The 23,285-nt window shown below is 36.6% G+C and overlaps 1 protein-coding gene across 4 annotated transcripts in view; it reads left to right on the forward strand.

Moving 5' to 3' along the window:
* Positions 1 to 23,285, forward strand: part of CFAP299 (cilia and flagella associated protein 299) — a 500,083-nt gene that overhangs the window by 441,726 nt on the left and 35,072 nt on the right. The window contains exon 4 of one of the 4 annotated variants that reach the window (XM_077752821.1): positions 19,259 to 19,311. The exons of the other annotated variants lie outside the window; for them this stretch is intronic. Within the exon in view, the coding sequence (XP_077608947.1) occupies positions 19,259 to 19,267 (9 nt within the window). The 3' untranslated portion in view covers positions 19,268 to 19,311. Of the gene's footprint in view, positions 1 to 19,258; positions 19,312 to 23,285 lie in introns of those variants that run through there. 4 annotated transcript variants of the gene reach the window in all.

The raw sequence follows: 23,285 nt of genomic DNA on the forward strand, positions 1-23,285 counted from the left end.
ACATATCACAAGAAGTTGGCCAATGCAGTCAGGTCAGCCTCTACATTCACCAAAGGCAAACTGGAGTTATCAAGTACAAATAGACGCAGATAAACCAAATGTGCCAAAATTTGATGAAAACCAATAGCCTAAGAGAAGTGCCAAACTCAACAAATGGAAGATTTAGCAACCAGAAAGAGTTCATAGTAAAAACAGAGAAAAGCTTTAAAATTGGCATTTAATGTACCTGGAGTTGAGAAGATATTGCATCTATAAAATAAAGTCAAGCTACTATGAGAGAGAAATAAAAATCTGTAAAATTAAAAATACGAAGTGGCCAAATGCTGCAGATCTTTTCTCTTAACTCTCTTCCAACTCCTTTGTAGCATACTCTGTTGCACACCAGGACTGGAAAGTTTGTATTTCTCACACCCCTTTACCACTTGAGTTCTGTGTGGAACCTAGTTAGCTTTTTAAAAGGAGAACACAATGTGTGAGGTTTGGAAGGCAATGGTGAACATGCTGAGGTGGAGGCCACACCTTAGCTGCTTTTGTTGTGTGTCCTGGCCAATACAAGTAGGAGGCATTTGACTTTCCTGCGGCAGCTCCAGTAGATGTCCAGGTGTCTGTTCTCTGGCTTCGTGGGCATTCAGAGGCAGCATGTGACATCTCTTTCCTGGTACACGTCAGGGCTGAGGCTGCATAGTCTTGTAGCCAGCATGTAATGTAATGGTACCTTATCCCTGGGCTGTGGCTGGGCCATTTGGACATGGAGCCAGCAATGGTGGTGGCAGATTCGCCATCATATTAAAAGCATCTGCCCCTCCCCTGGCCATTTCTATCATGTCTGGGAGTTGTTTTTGGATTTCTCAAATACAGAATGCTCATCCCAACTTCCAGATAATTTTGTAAACATCAAATTCTGTCTATTAAATGTTGTCTGCTTCGACTAGCCAGAGTATAGTTGAACCCTGATTGATATATGTGGTAATCTAAATAAGACAGCTTCATGCATAAAGGTTGAAGCCCAAAATAGATATATTTGAAGATTGAATTAATGAGCTAAAAGATCAAACTAATCTCTAAAATGTGACACAAAAAGATCCAAAGATGCAAAATATGAAATAGAAATCAAAAGACAAAATATAAATTTACATGTTATTGTATGAGCCTAGTAGGAGTTCTAGACGGAAAGGACTGAGAAAATGCAGGGAAAGAAATTAACAAAGAAATGAAAGGAAGAAATTCCTAAAATTGAAAACAGTGTTCAGAGTCAGGTGTTAGAAAGTCACTAACTAATGACCATTTCTATTCTAATTACTTACAATTACTATAGTAAGAAGTTTGGATACCGACAACATGAAATGAACTTAAGAAAGAGGAGAACACCAAATTAAAGAAGCTGTAGCATGGTCTGAGAGGGCATTAGTTTAAAATTAATAAGATGGCAGGAAAAACAAAATAGCAAAATATTGCCAATCACAATAAATATGAATTGATTAAATTTATCTATTAAAATAGATACTATATCCATGAATTTGTCATAAGCATATTCTAAGGAACCCTGAAAAGTTTTCTAGTCTTAAAAATAAAATATAACAAGTACAATAATTTGTTAGTTATGGTCACACTTATATTTGATCATTGTGTATATGTATCTGTATAAATGTGAATGTATAAATAAAGGACTAGAAAGAGATCCATCACATTTTTAATAGTGTTTCCCTCTGGAGTCATAATTGAACTAGGAATGAGGGTAGGAATAAAGAAATACAGTGAATAATTTTTCCAATAAAATGTTTTATAATACTTAATAAAAATGAAAAAGATTTTGCTACTTTCCAAAGATAGTTCTATCAATATAAAATATTTTGAACTCAGAAAATTATTGCATATGTGATCATAAAACTCCTATGTGACAAAAAATGTCTTACAAAACAACTTGGAAAGTCTATGAATTAGAGTATGTCAGAATTTGATAATAAGGTTTTTGTTTTTGTTTTTGTTTTTTTAAGACATCCTCTTTGGGGCACCTGGGTGGCTCAGTCGGTTAAACTACACACTCTTGATTTCAGCTCAGGTCATCGTCTCATGATTCATGAGTTCAAGCCCTGCATGGGGCTCTGCCCTGACAGCATGAAGCCTGCTTGGCATTCTCTCTCCCTCTCTCTTAGTCCCTCCCTCACTCACACACACTCTCTCTCAAAATAAGCAAATACATTTACAAAAAAGACACCCTCTTTGGAATAACAATTCATATAAAATATATGAAAAATTTCCCCAAAAGCAATTCACCCTGCAGATGATTTATAAATGATTGTGGATATGATTCCTCCACATCTAGAACCGACTTGTAAACAATAAGAAAGATAAAATAAAATGTAGAATCTTCATGAAGTCTGGGAAAAATTTGATACAAAGAAATTATCACTGTATCTTGAGCAGTAAAGGAAGATGAACTTTTCTAATATAGAAAATGGCATAATGTCTCCATTTGAAAGCAGATATCTTTTAATATCATCATTTTTTCCTGAAACAATACAAACCAAGAAAACTTTTAATATCAATTAGACTTCAAAGGAGATTTTTTCCCCCAACTTAGTAGAGAATATACTATCAGCCCAGACAGTATTTTGGTCTTTGTGGCAGCTCTATATCTCAGGGAAAATTAATAAATTAGAGCTTTGATGTGTATATAATTCTCTTACAGATTGTGTTAATGTAAATCCATTCCCTTTGTTGTCATTATTAAGGGAGAAATTGATAAATTCAATAGTGAATATGACTCAAGACCTTTGATAACTCTGTACTGATGTCATGTAATTCTCAACAAGAAACAATCAGTTTAATGGATACTATGGCGGTCTCTCCCATTCTCCTTCAGATCCAGCACATCAATTCCCCAACTACCAGCAGCTGAGTCACTTCCCAACAATGCCCTCAACCCAAAGAGGCTACTGTAGCTTAGGTTAGACCCTGTCCCTGGGAGCAGCCTGTACCCAGTGACCATGTTAAAGATGAGGGTTAAAAAAGCATCACCTTTACCTAATATTTAATATAAGGATTGACATAAGTGATACTATGAAATATAAAAATGTTCATATTCTATATGCTTTGTAAGTATGTATATATAAATTAAAATCAGTGGTTTCATGATATTAATATGAATATACTAAAGCTATATTACAAATGCAGCAAACTTGATATGTTCTTCTAGATCCGAAAAGACAAATTAGATTTCCTTTGTATTATTTCTTATATCATCATGCAATTTTTCTTCACAGAAATTATCACTGATTCTAACTATATATTCATCTATGTGAATATTTGCTTAATAAAATAATATCTTATTTAATTTCACTAGACTGGAAGCATTATGAGAGAAGAGGCAACCAGTGATTTGCGTTTAGGACAAACCTGGCCCACAGTTTATGATTAGAATGATTTCTTATTCAAAAGTATTTTTGTAGGTAGGTCCAAAAATTTTTTTCCAAACATTTCACTGTCTCTTAATTTTGTCTATGTTTTAAAATCATGTTGTTAAGAAAAACTTATTAAAAAACAGTTTTCGCATTTATGACTTTGGTGGCCTACTCAGTATATGCTTTACCCTCCCAGATTCCTTCTAGTCCATTATTTTCTTCTAGTGTTTTACAGTTTTCCTTTTATATTTTGATCGTCTTTAATCCATATACAACCTATTTCAATTTTACAGGATAACTATTTTGTTTTTATTTTCTTTTGTTTGGGCCCAAATAGTTTGCCAGGTTTTTTGCAAGAGCTTTTATTGAACAAACCATCCCTTTATGACTGCTTTGAAATACTACTTTTTTCAGTTGCAAAATTATTTTATATGTACTTGGGTGTGTTATATTTGTTTCTGTTGCTCAGGCAGTATCTTGGCTATCAATAGAATAATAAAGTTATTATAGCTTTATAATGTTCTTTATACCTAGTCAGCCACGCATGCTTCCTTCGCCCTCTCTTTGACGTATCATTAGATTCTCTCACATTCTTTCAAAGTAATATAAAATCCTCTTCACTCACCAAGAAAAGAAAATAAATCTAGATGTACACTAATTTGCTGAAATTGGAAAAAGTAGATCAAAGCGAAATATCAAAACAGAGATTCGGATGGCCTTGATAACACTTTGGCATAAGGAACTAAAAACAGTGAGTTATCGTATTAATGTCACCTGGTACCATAGAAATGTACCATTTTTCCTTGAAGTGATTTTAGTATTCTCTAAACAGAATCCTTAAGCTTGAAAATCAGAACAACCAAAGTATAAGTCAGTAAAAGACAAATAGTGTATGATCTCATTTTGTGTGAAATCTTAAAAAGGAAGAAGGAGGAGGGGGAGGAGGAGGAGGGGGTGGAGGAATAGGAGGAGAGGAGGGATAGGAGGAGGGGGAGGGGAGAAAAAGAAGAAGAAGAGAGGAGGGGGATGAGGAGGTGGAGGAGGTGGAGAAGAAGAAGGAGGAGAAGAAAGAGGAGGAAGAAAAAGGAAGAAAGAAGAAGAAGGAAGGAAGGAAGAAGAAGAAGAAGGAGGAGGAGGAGGAGGAGAAGAAGCAGCCAGAGAAGCAGAGAGTAGAGTAGGGTGGTTATTAGGGACTGGGAGTGGAGAGGGTGGAGGAAATGGGGAGGTTTGGTCAAAGGACACAAAACTGAAGTTACATAGGGTAAGTCTAGAGACCTAATGTACAGGCATGATGACTACAGTTAATAATACTGTACTGAATACTGGAGATATGCCAAGAAAGTAGATTTTAGGTGCTGTCATCACAAAAAAAGGTAAATAGGTGAGGAGATGACATGTTAATTAGCTTGACTACAGTAATTATTTCACTGTGTATATGTATATCATGTACGCCTTAAGTATATACAATTTTTATTAAAAAATTACCTAGTAGCCCTTGATTTGGGATTGGAAAATATATTACCCATAAAATAAGTCTGTACCAGTAAACCAAGCAGGATTATATATACTATCATGGCAAATACTGGCTGACAAGCCATCCCCTCTCTCCTCTCTCTGGCTTCACATTGCCCCCTTTTGAAATGCTGTCCTTTTACCCATCCTTTTAAATGTTGGCTTATTAAGTCGTCTTGGTATTATTTCAGTTGTATTAAATGAAACTCACTGATTAAAGTTCTTAAAGAAAAGAGACACCTGAATGACTGACACACATTGCAGGGAGGGAAGCTGAGAGGCTGTGTCTCAAAGGAAATGGCCTCGGAGGGGAAGGAAATGTTTGAACTTCACTATATCGTAAGCTGTGCTTGGGAAGAGGGTACATGTAACTCAGACTGTGTAGAGGCCTTGATGGGCATGTGCAGTGTACGAACTGGAAGAATGGTTTTCTTTGATTTCGGTGTATTAGGAAGTCGTTGTATATAAAATAGATTTAATGTGTGGCAAGAAAATGCTGAAAATGATACAATTTGTGCAATCAATCCTCAAGAAGCTGTGTGGGATTTATAAAGGATTCAAGTAGGCAACAAAGAATTCAGAGTAAAAACAAACTGTCTGTGGGTTTCAGAGAAGTCACAGGGAGGTTTCTAGAACAGCCTTGGTATAAAAATACCGACTAAAGGCAAGTCTCAGCAGTGGAGTGCAGGTGACCTAGGACTTCTGGGTAGGAGTGTCAAGAATGAGTTGGTTGAAAGAAGAGATCAAATCAACTGGTTTTGGAGACTGTCAAGAGAATGGAGTCAGACAAAAGCTACATTAATGAGCTAACCACATCCACCAGAAATAAGTAAGTGTTCAGGTCAAATGAGCCAGGTAGGTGGTCAAAATTAACTTGATGTCTAGACAAGTCAAAAGAAAAAGAAATCTCTTATGGTGTGAAGGAGGAAATTACATAACTTATGATCTCAATAAGAATAAGTAGGGGAGCAATAGAATTATTCATTTCCCGGCTACAAGCACGATCTGTATGAATACTGTCTTTAAGCATTTCTATTTTCCTAAACTGAAAAGTCTATTGGGAAACATCCCAGTTTGTAAAATCCAAAAAAGCTTTTAGCTTAAGTAAGTACCATGAGAGTCTTAATATAAAACTGAAACACAAATACAGCAATGTTGTCAACATCATGCCCCTACTATTTAGAGACCTTTAAAAAGGCTGCATTCTCATACAGAGTCAAAGCCTGAAGAAGAGTCTCCCTGAGATTAAGTCCAAAATTGTAGCCAGAGTTCTTGAGAAGAAGCTGAAAATTCTTGGAAAACAGTTGCTTCTTTTCCTTTCCTCTCCTCTCCTCTCCTCTCCTTTTTTCTTTTCTTTTTTCTTTTCTTTCCTTTCTCCCTCTCTTTCTTCCTTTCATTCTTTCTTCCTTTCTTTCATTTCTTCTTTCTCTCTTTCTCTCTTCCCCTCCATTTCTTCCCTCCCCACCTTCCCTTCCTTCACTTCTTTCTTTCTCTTTCTTCGTTTTCCGTTTTTTTGGAGGGGGGAAGTGATCAGAGAATTACAGATGGAAGCAGTTATATCACAACAGCCAAAAGAAATATTAGTAACATGAGAAAGCTTGAAAAAAAGTGATGTTTTCCTTGACTTCTGAACACATGTTTAATATCATGTGGATTTACCTTTTAGTAGATTTGCATTTTAAGAAATATAGACAATTGTATGATCATTGTAACATGTACCATAACACTCAAATGATTTATGGTGATATGATTATTTACTCACATATCTTTGTAACTGGACTGAAGACCAGATATTTATGCATCCCTTCAGTCATTGAACAATTATGTATTGAATCTCTACTGTAGAAGGACTATTCCAAACCAAGGGAATAGAAGAGAGAAAATTGAAACAATAGAAACTCAGCCCTCATGAAACCAAACATAATGAGGAAATCAGACCAAAGTAGAGATCAGGAAGAAGAGAATAAGATCAGGAGATAAATTTGTGAAGATAACAGAGAAATGCACAAAGTTTGTAGAACTGGAAGTTGAGGGTGGATACTTAGTGTGTTTGAGGAACAGTAGGGAGGCCGCTTGCTGGAGCAGAGTGAGTGGAGGGGGAGAGTAAGAGATGAGAGTGGCGGCGGGGAGCGAGGAGCCAGCCTTCATGGTGCTTGAAGCAGTTTGAAGCAGAAGGGCCATGTGATCAAGTCAGGTTTTAAAAGGGTCCCTCTGGTTGCTGTGGGTCAGAGTGGAAGTGCAAGTGAGGTATCATTCCTGTTGTGTCCCCACTGCCTTGCCTGGCACATTGCCTGGCACAGTTTAGTGGTTCAATAAATGCCTAGTGAGTGAGTGAATAAATGATGAATGAAGATATTTATGACTATAGATTTTATGAATAGAATAAATAGCAACTTCTCAAATGATATATTCCATCATTTTGGATAATACATGTCATTAGGCAGAGAGAAAATATTTAAGCCCTGAGAGCCAGTTAAAAGATTTGCGGACTAATAATCCTGAACCACTTTTAACTTTATCACATCTCTTTGAGTGTAGTGAATAAGGTCCTGAATATTAGTAATTGTAGGGAAAGTGGCAATAAAAGATGACAGAGCTAATTTATTATAAAACAATTGTGCTAAGGGGCACCTGGGTGGTTCAGTTGGTTGGGCATCTGACTTCGGCTCAGGTCATGATCTCACATCTCGTGGGTTTGAGCCCCACATCAGGCTCTATGCTGACAGCTCAGAGCCTGGAACCTGCTTCGTTTTCTGTGTCTCCCTCTCTCTGCCCCTTCCCAGCTCGCACTCTGTCTGTCTCTCTCAAAAATAAATAAACATTAAAAGAATTTTTTTAAAAAAATTGTGCTAAGTAACTTCTATGAATGAGCAATTTCTTCAGCAGAAATTGTTTTTGAATATTGTAGTTAAGATATTAAACTTTGCATATGTGACTATGAGGCAGCCTAGTAGGTAAACCAGTGACCTTTTGTGTGTTTTGGAAATGCATCACACAGCAATCTTGATAAGGAAGCTCCCTTCCTATTCTTGGGTCACTGAAAATGTAAGCTGAGAAGGAAACGATTTCAAATTGTAAAAGATGTTTGTTTCTTTTTATTTGACTCTGAGCAATAGATTTGAAACACACAATACTGCCAAACCAGGCGAATGATTCCTAACTCCTTTAAATAGGCCCCCTCCCCCATTTCTGGAAAACAAATTCTACAAACAGACTTCTGAGGAAGAGAAATGCCTCAAAACCAAGCAGTGGATGTGTTCTGGTAAAAGCTGAAATGAAAAGGGAGCACACCTGCTTCCAGCTGCACCCCCTTCACGTATCTCACACGGCCTTGCCATGTGAAGTCTCATCCAAGTCAAACAAGTAGCAATTTTAAAGTAGCACCTAAGGAGGAACTCAGGCGGAGTTGGCCAGCAAAACCCCAGACCCTAAAAGTTCCTGCTGCACAGGCTTTATTTTCATTTCCTTGACCCATTTGCAGAGACTTGTTACTGATGGCCGGCTCGGCCTCCCTGTACACAGCACACCAATAATAAACAGAGGCCAGCTGACACCCAAAGACACCTGCAGAACACTCACAGTGCGATATTGTTCATCCAAGGGGAAACGTTTTGACTGGGGCTGGATGGGTAGCCATCCACCGGCTCAGTACACACACACACACACACACACACTCACACACACTCACACACACACACGCACACGAACAAAGTTTACCAAGGACCCTCCTGAGGGCCTGCTGGACTGCCAAGAGCGCTAAAAGAAAAGAACCGCTGACTGTGGTGAGCAACGTGTGAAAAGGCCTCTGTATGCACTCATCCCCTTGTATCCCAAGCCCTTGGATTACTGAAATTAATTTTGCAAAAGTTTGGTAGAAACTGTGAGCAAGCCTCTGCACAAAGACTTGAAGGCTTGGAGCTTATTATTACAGTTTCTTAGGATCCAACTTCTTATTTATTCATAAATTACATTTTTGCCAATGAAAATACTTTGTTGAAGGTCTGATCAGGCAGGTGCATTCAAGTCACCTAAAAAAGCCTTCACTAACGTTTGAAAACTTTTCAGAACTGGGTTTCTTGGAATTGACAACACAGGTCTTTTTTTCTTCCATGAATTCAAGTCTGAAAGAGTTTTCTAAATAATTCAGAAAATAAGATTTCAGTTGGTAATGGGTCAATAGGAATATATATAATAACATTCACCATGTTATGAAAGTAACTAACTTGAAATACATTCAGATACAATAATTTACTTCTTTAAGGAGCTGGCTTGGGATATAAAATATTCAGTGCCCTCAGTGTTTTTGACTAATACTTGTTCATGATCGTAGAAATAAAGGAAAGCTGATCTTTATAATTGTGCACCTTTGAAAACATGAGATTAAATTCACTTACAGTATTTTTGAACTAAGTGAGATGCAGAAGAGGGCATAACAATAGAAAACTATTGAACCCACAGATGTAACGTAATATAACTAAGGACCATATAATAGGGACAGAGTGAGGATGGATACTAGATTCCAAACCTCTACTATAGTGTGGTCTTTGTACAATATTGTATAACCTATCTTGTATATGTCTTCCTTCTGAATTTGTCAATGATTCAGTAATCTTCAGTGAGAAAAAATGACTAAAAATTTGGGTACTGTCTCTAAAATTGCGGTTTAGTGATTCTAGCATATTAAAATCTTTTATCTATTTCTTTCTCATTGGCAAAATGCATCTTTCAGACGTTCCTTAAAATCACTTGCATCCCCTGCTTTTTGAAAGTTCTCAATGCGTCTCTTCACCTTTATGAAAGACCTACATCAGTACCTGTTTGCGCTAATCAAAAGAAATCTGAAGACGATTTTTCGATTTTTCACTTTTCCGAAAAAGGTGAAAAGTTCAGATGACATTCAGCGTTTGTTTTGCAGCGAGTTATACAGGCAGTGTGTCGCCTGAGCAGAAGAGGGGTCCTGCCAGTCTCCTTCCCCCAACGACTCTGAGTCTCAGCATCAAACCATCACGTCTTTGGACTGTGTCTGTGAGCACTTGTGCTTTACCTGAATTTATTTTGTGCATCCGTTAGCAAGACGAGAAAAGCCTAACAGGTTATGTTTGGGGTCTGGGAAGGCTCAAAATGTTTCCCTATAAGTAACAGTAACCGCTTGTTCACTTTAGGCCATATCAGCTTACAGGGCTCTTGTAGGAATGCCCTTCTTTGAGATAGCAGGGGAAACCTGTTGTCCAAACTGCTCTTGAGCAGGAGAGAATGCACCCGCTGTGGTTTGGGCTGCAATCCAGCTGCAGAAAGTATGTGAAAACTGAAGCTGGAGAAAAGCCAATTTGCCTTAAAGAATCTCGCCTGGACCTACTTAGCACCTCCTGCCTTGCCCTAACCCTAAACACATGCCCTTGCGACATCTGAGGGACCGCGATGGAACCTGGAGAGACCGAGAGGCTTGGGTATGAGTTTGGGTTGTTCCAAGGACCTTCTGTGTCCCGTTTCACCCTTGTTTGAGTCCCCATCTACCTCCCATTCCACCCCTCTTTGCTGCAACAGACAATTGAAATCAGTTTGGCCAGTAGTCTCTGCTACATATTAATGAATTGGAGACTAGAACATTTCGCCCATTTTGTCCTTTTATGTTTTTATGAAAGAAACCCAAGGGACGTATTGGAGACCTTGTCTCACTGTATGTAACTGGAAACATTTAAGTGGAAGATAACTGGTTTGGTACAATTCTTATATAGGCACATTATACAGTGATTAAGAAAATTTTCTGTTTTCATATTCTTCCGAATGCTTATCCTTAAATAAAGATGCCCCTGTTCTACATCCAACAGCTGAAATATAGATGTTAAATTTCCTTTAGAAAATTCAGGAACTTTATTATATATTTTTTTCGTTCCTTCATTTAAGAAATATTGATTACCATAGCTTACACTGACTGAATATATCTGTTTTGTGTCTGGTAGTGGATTAAGTACTCTGCATTCATTATATAATTTAAGCTTTACAAGACTGCATAAACACTTTCATTATACCTCTTTTCCAGAAAGAACTGAAGTTCAAAGAGGTTAAGTAGGTGCCCATGGTTACCCAGCTAGGAAGTCATATAATTTATATTTGAAAAGTCTTTTCCAAAAATGTTACCTATAGGATCTAGGCACCAGGTGTCTGAGAGTTCACTATATAATTCTTAGAACTTTTCTGCTTGTTTATAAATTTTCAGAATAAAATGTCAGAGAGGAAATCGCTTTTATTTTCATTCGCATGAAGCTTTCATTGATTCATCATATAGTCACACATTTGATATTCATTTAGACCTACATTATAAACATTAATATAAACTATGATATTCCCAGATTTAAAAAGTTAACAGAGTTCATTACCACTAGACCTGCCCTGCAAGAAGTGCTCAGGCATCCTGCAAATTGAAATGAAAAGATATTAGACAGAAATTTGAAGCCATATGGAGAAGCAAAAATCTTAGCAAATGTAAATATGAACACTGATGCTAAAATCTTTATGAAATACTATCAAACTGCATTCATTAACTAGGCTCACACATCATGACCAAGCAAGGATGGTTCAACATATGAAAATCAATTTATATAATTAATATTCTACACTAAAATGGAAGAAAATAACTAGATAAATCATCTCAATTGATGCAGAAAAAATATTTGAGAAATTTCAATGATGTTCCTTACGATAAGAACACTCAACAAACTAAGAATCATTAGAAACTGCCTCAAAACAATAAAAGCCATATGTGAAAAACCCACAGTGGATGTCACACTCAATGGTGAAATACTGAAAGCTTTTTCTCTAATATCATGAATAAAGGAAGGAACAATCTCACCATTCCTGTTCAACATAGTGATAAACTGGACCACTTTCTTACACCATACACAAAAGTCAATTCAAAATGGATTAAAGACCTAAATGTGAAACATGAAACCATAAAAATCCCAGGAGAAAACACAGGCAGTAACCTCTTTGACATAAGCCATAACAACTTCTTTCTAATATCTCCTGAGGCAAGGGAAACAAAAGCAAAAATAAACTAGTGGGACTTCTTCAAAATAAAAACCTTCTGCATAATGAAGGACACAATCAACAAAACTACAAGGCAACCTACTGAATGGGAGAAGATATTTGCAAACGACATATCGGACAAAGGGTTAGTATCCAAAATATATGAAGAATTTATAAAACGCGACACCCCAAAAATGAATCATCCAATTAAAAATGGGAGGACAACATGAATAGGAACTTTTCCAAAGAAGACATCCACATGGCCAACAGACAAATGAAAAGATACTCAATATCACTGATCGTTAGGTAAATACAAACCAAAGCTACAATGAGATATCACCTCACACATCTCAGAATGGCCAAAATCAGCAACACAAGAAATAACAGGTGTTGGAAAGGATGTGAAGAAAGGGGAACCCTCTTGCGCTATTGTGGGAATGCAAACTGGTGCAGCCATTCTACGCTATGATCCAGCAATTGCACTACTAGGTATTAACCCAAAGAATACAAAAATACTAATTGAAAGTGATACATGCACCCTGTGTTTATAGCAGCACTATCAACGATAGCCAAATTATGGAAAAGAGCCCAAATGCCCATCGAATGATGAATGAATAAGAAGATGTGGCACATATATGCAAGGAATATTACTCACTCATAAAAATAGAATGAAACCTTACCATTTGCAACAACATGAATGGAGCTCGAGAGTATTATACTAAGCAAAATAAGTCAGGCAGAGAAAGACAAATACCATTTGATTTCACTCATATGTGGAATTTAAGAAACAAAACAAATAAGCAAAGGGAAAAAAGAGAGAGGCAAAACAAGAAATAGATTCTTAACTATAGAGAACAAACTGATGATTACCAGAGGGGAAATGAAAGGGGGGGAGGGAGAGTGAGTCAAATAGGTGATGGGGATTAAGGAATGCACTTGTGATAAGCACCCAGTGATGTATGGAAGTGTTAAATCACTGTATTGTACACCTAAAACTAATATTACACTATATGTTAACTAACTGGAATTTGAATAAAAAATTTAAAAATACTCAAAAAACAGGTAACAATTGACATAGAAAATGATTATTATATAACCTTTGATAATGGTATAAATTTGAAAGAAACATCAGTGTTCAAAAATTAAATGTTATTTTATTCAATGGGACCAAAAAAATATATAGTACTAGAGTTCCTAATAAGAACAGCTGGGCAAAAAATAAAAGGCATCCAAGTTAGAAACAAAGAGCTAAGATTATCTTTGTTCTCAGATGATAATGATCTCATATGTAGAAAACCCTAAAGATTCCACAAAAATATCTGAGAACTAATAAATGTATTCAGCCAAATATCAGGATACAAAGTCAATACACAAAAATTAACTGCATTTCTATGCTCTAATAATGAGCAATTCAAAAAGAAATTTAATAAAGCAATTCCATTTACAATAGCATCACAAAGAATAAAATTCTTATGAATTAACTGATGGAGGTAAAAAAATTAGTACACTAAAAACTATAAAATGTTGCAGAAAGAAATTAAAGAAAGCATTAAGTAAATGGAAACACAGTCCATGTTCATGGATTGGAAGACTTAATGTTGAAATGTCCATACTACCAAAAGTGATCTACAGGTTTTATGCAATCCCTATCAAAGTCATGATGATGTTTTTTGAATAAATAGAAAAATCCATCCTAAAATTCATTGTGTTCTGTCAAATTGCAAAAAAAAAATCTAAAAAAGGAACAAAGTTGGAATTTTATGATTTTAAAACTTATTACAAAGTGATAGTAATAGAAATAGTGTGGTACAAAGACAGATACATATACTAATGAATAGAATAAAGTCCCCAGAATAAACTCTCACATATATAGTCAAATGATTTTTGAGAAGAATGACAAGACCATTCAATGAAGAAAGGATAGTTTTGTTCTGTTTTTTTGTTTTTTGTTTTTTTTTTTTCCAACAAATGGTACTGGTAACTGGATATTCATGTAAAAGAGTGAAATTGGACCCTTACCTACCACCATGTACAAAAATTAACTCAACATGGACTAGAGAATTAAATATTAGAACTGAGACTATAAACTCTTAGTAGAAAGCATAGTACAAAATCTTTACAATATTAAATTTGTTAATGATTTCTTGGATATGACCCTAAAGGCATAGGCAACAAAAGAAAAAATAGACAAATTGGACTTCATGAAAATTTAAAAATTTTGTCCATTGAGAGACACTATTGGCAGAATAAAAAGGCAACCTATATAATGGAAGAAAATATTTGCAAGTCCCCTATATTCAGGGTTAATATCCTGAATATAAACAGAATTCCTAAAACTCAACAAAAAATAACAAATATTTTCAAAGATCAGCAAAGGACTTGAACAGATATTTCTACAAAATAGATATACAAATGGCCAATAAGGACATGAAAAGTGTTCAAAATCATTAGGGAAATAGAAATCAAAACTGCAATAAGATAAGGGTGCCTGGGTGGCTCAGTTGGTTGAGCATCTGGCTCTTGATTTAGACTCAGGTCGGGGTGCCTGGGTGGCTCAGTTGGTTAAGCATCCGCCATCGGCTCAGGTCATGATCTCAGTTAGTGGGTTCGAGCCCCTAGTAGGCTCTGTGCTGAGAGCTAGCTCAGAGCCTGAAGCCTGCTTCAGATTCTGTATCTCCCTCTCATTGTGACCTTCCCCTGCTCTCTCTCTCTCTCTCTCTTTCAGAAATAAAACATTTAAAAAAATTTAGACTCATGTCATGATCTTGCAGTTTGTGAAATCAAGCCCTTTGTCGGGCTCTGTGCTGACTGCACAGAGCCTGCTTGGGATTCTTTCTCTCCCTCTCTCTCTCTGCCCCTTCCTTGCTCACGTTTCCTTCTCAAAACAAAGAAACAAACAAACAAATAAACACATAAATGTAATAAATAAATGTAAATGAGATTCAACATCACACCCATTAGAATAGCTACTACCAAAAACAAGCAAATTAGCAAAAACAGAAAATAGCATGATACAATATGATCTGGCAATTCTACCTCTGAATATGTACCCCAAAGAATTAAAAGCAGAATCTCAAGGAGATATTTGTATACCCATGTTCATAGCAGCATTTTTCATAGTAGCTAAAACATGGACGAATGGATAAGCAAAATGTTGTAGATAGTTATAACAATGTTATTATTCTTAAAAAGGAAGGAGATTCTGACATATGCTACAACGTGGAGAATCTCGAAAGCAGTATGTGAAATAACCCACAAAACTACAAATGCTGTACCATTCCTCTTATATGAGGTACCTAGAGTAGGGAAAATCAGAGAGACAGAAAGTAGAATAATAGTTATCACAGGCTGAGGAAGGAACAAGTGGGAAGTTATTGTTTAATGCATATAAAGTTTCAGTTTTTCAAGATTAAAAGTTCTGGAGATGGATGGCAGTGAAGGCTTACGACCCTATAAATGTACATAATACCACTGAACTGCACACTTAAAAATTGTTAAGATGGCAAATTTTGTTGTGTATATTTTACAATAAAATATTAAAAGTACAGATGCTAAAATGCATAGTCATCCAGCTATTCTAGAATATATTTTATTTTTGTAAAGTATCAAATTAAAAAAAAATGTAGGATTCTCAGTTGTCAAATAATGTTTGTGAGAACTATCCAGACCCCCATATGAGAACTCAAATGAATAAACAAAATAAGATATGGTGTGTATTTAAAGGAGACTAGTCCATAGAAAAATGATCAAGCCTAGTCTAAGGGCAGGATAAGCTTCCAGAAAAAGGTAAAAAAGATGAGGAGAAATTGAGATGTGGTTTTAGGCAGAGGGAATATTTGTACATAGACCCAGAAATAAAAGAGAATCTAGAAAGAGAGTCTGTCATTTCCAGGAATGAAAAATGTTCAATATGGTCTGAAATTAAAGTGTGGTAATCAAGTATAAGAGGCAAGACTGGAGGGTTGGGAAGGAACTAGAATGAGGAGTATCAATTAAGTTAGGAAGACCTAAGATCTAAGATCTCTGTTAGGAAGATCAGATTCTCCCTAGGGCAGAAGTCAGCCATTGAATGACTTTAGTGGGGAATTGGCATGTTAGATGTCTCCGGTTACAACTAGAAGGAGTAATCCTGAAAATAAGGAACTCAGCTGATTGTAGTAATCCAGGTAAGGGGTGATTTGGCTGGAGTAAGGTAATGTAAATAAGAATAGATACAAGTGGGCAATAACTTCGGCTACTTAACAAGTAGAAGAGTCAGAAAATGGTGACCATCTATGGGAAGACCAAGGAATTAAGAATGAAGACAATCATTAACTGACTTATTTAAAAGGCTCTTTAAGGGATTGCATTTAGCATGTTACATTTTATATAAGTCATCTCATTTAAGTATCACAATAATTATTTACTATTTTAGAAATGCTGGGGACTATGTGGATAGGAAATTGCAGAAAAGGGGCTGCAATCAAAGACTGTTCATTCCCAAATCCATGCTCATAACTAGTACCTAGGCAGTTTCTCTTTAACTGGGAAGATGGTATGGGCATTTCCTGAAGAAGAATGGGAGAGGATAGATTGGAAATGAGGATTAAGATAATGAAAATATTTGTAGAACACTTTAGTGGAAATGGATGCTTTATCTAATTTACTAGTTTCATTATCTAAATTTTGAAAGAGGTTTTACTATTTTTTTGTAGGTTAAATAAGTCAGCTATTAAAAGCATTTAATAATAAACAGGAAAAAAGGAGCACCTGGGTAGCTTAGTTGGTTAAGCAGCAAAGTCTTGGTTTCAGCTCAGGTCATGATCTCACGGATCATGAGATTGAGCTCCTCAGTGGGCTCTCTGTTGACAGTGTGGAGCTTGCTTGGGATTCTCTCTCTCTCTCTCTCTCTCTCTCTCTCTCTCTCTCTCTCTCTCCCCCTCTCCCCCCCCCCNACAGCAAATGGAAGTTAATTCTATTTACTAGTGTTTCTCAGTCTAGTTGCAGATCAGAATCACCTGTAGAATTTTAAAAATCTAAGCATGCCTGGACTTCATTGCGTGAAGTAAATATAGGAAGAACTATCTGTAATTTTCTTAAACTTCTCAGAGATGCCAGGGCTATGAGCCACCATTATATACAGTTTATGGCAGCGTCTTTCAAAATGGGTGAGCAAAATTGCTGGCATTAGGAATCTGAGAGAGCTTATTAAAATGCAAATTTTTGGTCCATTCCCATGCTTCTAAATCAGAGTATCTGGGAGTGTGGCCCAGAAACCTCAGTTCAACTGGCTTCAAATGATATTTCTATACAGTAAACTTTGACAACTATTAGTCTCTAGTATTTATCTCCATTCATATTGTAGATATTTTAATAATAAAAACTATATCATTACTCTTCCAAATGTGTAACACTGGTACTATCCATTGAGGACGTACCATTTTAACATCAAAGAATTTTCTATGCCTTCTTGTTAACTGTTTAAAAACATAATACATTTCTCATCACTCCTGAGCGAGTTACTGTTGAGTGAAAGAGAGAACACAATTTCTTGAATCAGCAGGAACTGGCACTCGTTAATAGGGTTCCAAACAATTTTGCATGTCAGAATGATACTATGCCCATTCACAATAAATCTAGGTCATGGCAAGATTACAGAATCTCTTTCCAAATAAGACTTCCACAGAAAACATGTGTCAGAACAATGAGCACAATATGAATGGGTTTCTACTCCTTTGATGCTCCAAAATATTTGTTGGTTAATTCTCATGGACTTTTAAGTCCTACCCCCCAATGGAATTAGCCTCCCGTGTGTCCATTAGTTAAGGCTGTCATGTACAGTGATGTAGGATATTCACTGCGTAACTACAGCAGGCACCATTCGTGTTGTAGTCTATGATGTACAACCTGGTGCCAGTTCTCAGAGGCAATAAATATACCCCAAGGGAAGTTTTTAGATCTAAATTATGTCTTGCTTTACTATTTCCTATTATACTGCATTGAAAAATATTTGCATTACTTAAAACGGTGCATGTAAATTTGTTGATTAAAAGGAAAGTAAAACACATGTTCACCAAAATGAAATATGGCTCAGAAAAAAAAGTGACAAAGACTGTGGCTGCTGATCACAAAAAATTACATAAAATTTTCCAAACTATTCTACTTTAAAGCAAATATAAAGTTCTGGTTTTTCCTTAATTTGGTTTTAATTTAAAATGTAAAGATTTAAGAGTGTTTATTCTAAGAGTGTTTATTCTAATCTTGACTGCTTAAGTGTTAAGTAGATGATTTTTAATTCACTTCCAGAGCAATATTTGGTATCATAAAAGTTGAGGTCCTACTTAGAGAAAGTTTTCTATTACAGATATATCTGTTGTGAGGTTAAGTAAATGTTTTTATCAAAGAGATTCCACTATAAAAATCACCATTTTGGGGTGGCTCAGTGGCTTGAGCATCTGACTTCAGCTCAGGTCATGATCTCATGGCTCATGAGTTCATGCCCCGCATCGGGCTCTGTGCTGACAGCTCAGAGCCTGGAGCCTGCTTCAGATTCTGTGTCTCCCTGTCTCTCTGCCCCTCCCCTGCTCGTGCTCTGTCCCTTTCTCTCTCTCTCTCAAAAATAAAATAAAATAAATCGCCATTTTATGTTTACATTGTAACGGATAGTATGTCTCAACAGTTTCAAGAGATTTGATATATTATTACCATTTAGAAATATCTAGTTTAAAAATTCTGGGGTTTTTTTTTTGGTAAAAGCAGGTGTTTCTCTTTTACTTTTGACTTGTTTTGCTTTTTTATGTTTCTAGATCTGAGTCTTCAAAATAAAAGAGTTTAAATGTGAAGTATTCGTAACTGGAAGCAAAGACTACATTTTAACTTTTGTCAGTTTATAACTTTTGTCAATTATATTTTCTTGACCATACATTGCAATGTTTCCCCAATTAGCAGGTGGTTATGCAAAAACAGACTTTGCAGTATTTAATGAACATAGGAACCAAAAGTGGGTCAAACATTTCAGATAATAAAGGACACAATTCACAAGCCCATAATCCTTTGTTTTATGAAGAGCTATCATTTTAGTTTGAGTGTTTTAGTGGAGACAAACATATTAAGGTTTTTGGCCCTAAAAGTATATTAAATATTGATAGATGAAATTAACACTTGCTTATTTGGGATCTATGAGCCCATGTGATGTGCCCTTCATCGCCACACACATACACTCATCTTGCCCTTTCCAGATACATGCTTCATTGTTACTTTTACATTATCAGTCATTTTGTGAACAGGGAGAGAAATACCTTGTACTGAACTTACTATGTGCCACACACTATTTATGGCAGGTACTTTGAAGAAATCAGGAGGAGAAAGAGAAGACGCAAAACATAAATGGGACAATTGTGTTACCACTTGACAACTCTAATAAGCTGAAGAAATATATAACGTGTTGATTAAAGGTATATCTGGGGATTTTTCTCAATATTTCATACATTCATTATGATTCTCCCCCAATACAAATGACTGCTTGATTATTAGAGATATTTTCACAAATATGGAGCTTCAAATATGAGCAAACGGTGGGATATACCCTATAGAGAAAATCTGGACCTAGATTTCTAGTAGACTACATATCTGGTAGAATAGACCTATTCCAAAAAAGGGAAAAGCTTCCTGTGTAGAGGCGAAAAAACATTAGGCTGTAACAGCTATGCGGCTAATGCCTCATGAGAGGCCAAAGTGTTTTGGATGCTCCCAATTTTATGACTAAAAGAATTTCCGCTGAGCATCCAATCGGATTGTGCCCATTTCAGCCAAAAAATTCAGTGGCTTCCTTGGACTAGTCTCCATTTAGGCTTGCTGTGACAGAGGAGGGGGCACATATAATAAGGGTGTGACAATTTCATCCCCATTATGCTGGACTAACCAAGTATTACTACTCTCGGTTTTCAGTTCCAGACCAGCCCCTTATCACATTTCACATACAGCAGGAGTCAAATCTTCCTTCACTTCCAGACACCCCATCCAACCACTCATAAGTTATGACAACATTACCTTCAAATATTTCTTGACTAGTGCTTCTCAAATTTTAATACACACAGAAGTCCCTTTGGGATCTTGTTAAAATGCAGTTTCTCTTTCAGTAGCTCTGAGGTGAGACATGTTTTATAACCTAAATACAACTGAGTATTATATCCATATTTTTTAAAAAGGCAGTTACCAGCACTCCAGAAATCAATTATAGAGTGGGCTGAATGGTGGCCCCAAAGATATTAGGTCGTAAGCCCTGAAACTTGTGAATATCACCTTCTATCTTAAAGGTTTTATAGATATGATTATATTAGGGTCTTGAAATGAAAAGATTGTCCTGAATTATTCAGGTATTAGACATCTCAAGTGTTAGACAAAGTGAGATCGTACACACACGAAGAAGATCATGTGAAGACGGACGGGAAACCCAAGGGTTACAGCTACAAGCCAAGGAACGCCACTACCAGAGCAAGAAGAGGGGAGGATTCTCCCCCTGAAGCCTGCAGAGGAAGTGTAGACTTGCCAACACCTTGATTTGGGACTTCCAGATTCCAGAACTGAGGCAGAAGAAATTTGGATTGCTTTAAGTCTCAGGATCTATGATAGTTTTCACAACAGCATTAGGAAACTAACATGCCAGCTCTAATTCCTTTTTACATAAAATACCCCTCATCCTTCAGTGTCATTAAAATTCATACTCTTTTCTGAGAACACTTTTTAGGAACCTGGAGGTGATGGTAAAAGTTCCTGCATGATCGCCTCACTTTACTACATGACATAACTTTTGCTCATCTTCCTCATTTTACTTTTCAGTTTAGAGGCACTTGTATATTTAGCAGTGAGACATTTCTGTACCTCAATGAGTCGGCCCATCCACTTAATTCATTAACTGTTGCAACTGTGAGATTCGCTCAGCACATTTTGCACTAAGCCTAGTATAATTAATTATAGCTGAAATCAAAGTGCCAGGGGGGCTGAGTTTCTGTCTACAGACTCATGGAGAGAATCACTTTTCTTCCCTCCTCTCGCTTCCAGAAGTGGCCCACATTCCTTGGTTCAGGGCCCCCCTTCCCCTATAGTCAAAGCAGTAATGTTACATGTTCCTAACCCTTTAGCAGTCAAATCTCCCTCCCTGATGACAGCACTTAAGGACCCTTGTGATTATATTGGGCTGACCCAGACAATCCAGGATCATCTATTTCTGGGTCCTTAACTTTAATCACAAACTCAGAGACCTTTGCCATGTAAGGTGTCATATTCACAGACTCTAGAGATTCAGATGCAGACATCTTTGGGGGACCATTATTTGCCTGCTGTACTTGTTACATAGTCTTTCTATATAAAAACCTACAACCTAATTTTGGTGATTGCGGCTTTAATATTTCACATTGCTGTTAGAAAACACCTTTTTTAAAATTTCTTTATCTTAACTGTATTTTCTAAAGTTACTCAGTTAAAACAAGAGGTTTTTCCCCCCAATTTTTAAAATTCCCAATGGTTAACATATAGTGTAATATGAGTTTCAGGAGTAGAATTTAGTGATTTGCCACTTACATACAACATCCAGTGCTCATCCCAACAAGTGCCCCCCGTAATACCCATCACCCATTTAACTCACCCCCCTCCCGTCGGCATGCTTTCTGGCAACCCTCAGTTTGTTCTCCATAGCCAAGAATCTGTTTTATGGTTTGCCTCTTTCTTTTTCTCCCTATGTTCATCTATTTTGTTTCTTAAATCCCACATATGAATGAAACCATATGATATTTATCTTTCTCTGACTGACTCATTTTTCTTAGCATAATAATCTAACTCCATCCAGATCGTTGCAAATGGCAAGAGTTCATTTTTTGATGGCTGGGTAATACTCCATTATATATGTGTATACATATATATGTATGTATATATATATGTGTATATATATATATTACTTTTTCTTATCCATTCATCAGTCAATGGACATTGGGCTCTTTCCATAATTTGGCTATTGTTGATAGTGCTGCTATAAACATCAAGGTGCACCTGTCCCTTCAAATCAGTATTTTTGTATCCTTTGAGTAAATACCAATAGTGCGATCGCTGGATCATAGGGTCATTCTATTTTTAACTTTTTAAGGAATCTCCGTACTGTTTTCCATAGTGACTGCACCAATTTGCATTCTCACCCACAGTGTGAGAGGGTTCCTGTTTCTTTCCCTCCTCGCCAACATCTGTCACTTACTGTGTTGTTAGTTTTAGCCATTCTGACAGGTGTGAGGTGATATCTCATTGTAGTTTTGATTTGTACTTCCCTGATGATGAGTGATGTTGAACATTTTTTATATGTCTGTTAGCCATGTCTTTGGAAAAACGTGTACTCACATCTTCTGCCCGTTTTTTAAACTAGATTATTTATTTTGAGGGTGTTAAGCTTGATACTTTGTATATTATGGATATTAAGCCTTTATCAGATATGTCATTTGCAAATACCTTCTCCAATTCCAAAGGTTGCCTTTTAGTTTTGTTGATTCTTTCCTTTATTGTGCAAAAGTCTTTTAGCCTGCTGAAGTCCCAATAGCTCATTTTTGCTTTTGTTTCCTCTGGCCGTTGGAGACATAACTCCAGCAACTCAGGAGTTGCTGTGTGGCCGAGGTCAAACAGGCTGCTGCCTATGTTCTCCTCTAGGATTTTGATAGTTTCCTGTTTCATATTTAAGTCTTTCATTCATTCCAAATTTTTTTATATTGTGTAGAAAGTGGTCCAGTTTCATTCTTTTGCATGTTGCTGTCTAGTTTTCCCACCACCATTTGTTTAAAAGACTGTCTTTTTTCTTTTTTTTTTTTAATTTTTAAAATGTTTTATTCATTTCTGAGAGAGAGAGAGAGGCAGCATGAACAGGGAGGGTCAGAGAGAGAGGGAGACACAGAATCTGAAGCAGGCTCCAGGCTCTGAGCTAGCTGTCAGCACAGAGCCCGTTGCGGGGCTTGAACCCACGAACCGCAGGATCATGATGTGAGCTGAAATCGAACGCCCAGCTGACTGAGCCACCCAGGCGCCGCAAGATTATCTTTTTTTTCCATTGGATATTCTTTCCCTGCTTTGTTGAAGATTAGTTGATCTTACAGTTACAGATCCATTTTTCAGTTTTCTATTATTTTTCCATCAATCTATGTGTTTTTATGCCAGTACTGTACTATCTTGATTACTACATCTATGCAATATAGCTTGAGGGTCCAGAATTGTGATGCTTCCAGCCTTGCTTTTCTTTCTCGAGATGGCTTTGGCTACTCGGAGTCTTTTGTGATTCCATACTAATTTTAGGATTGTTTGTTCTAGCTCCGTGAAAAATGCTCATGATATTTTAAT

The sequence above is a fragment of the Crocuta crocuta genome, unplaced genomic scaffold (genome assembly GCF_008692635.1).
Source record: "Crocuta crocuta isolate KB4526 unplaced genomic scaffold, BGI_CrCroc_1.0 scaffold674, whole genome shotgun sequence".
NCBI classification, from domain to species: domain Eukaryota; kingdom Metazoa; phylum Chordata; class Mammalia; order Carnivora; family Hyaenidae; genus Crocuta; species Crocuta crocuta.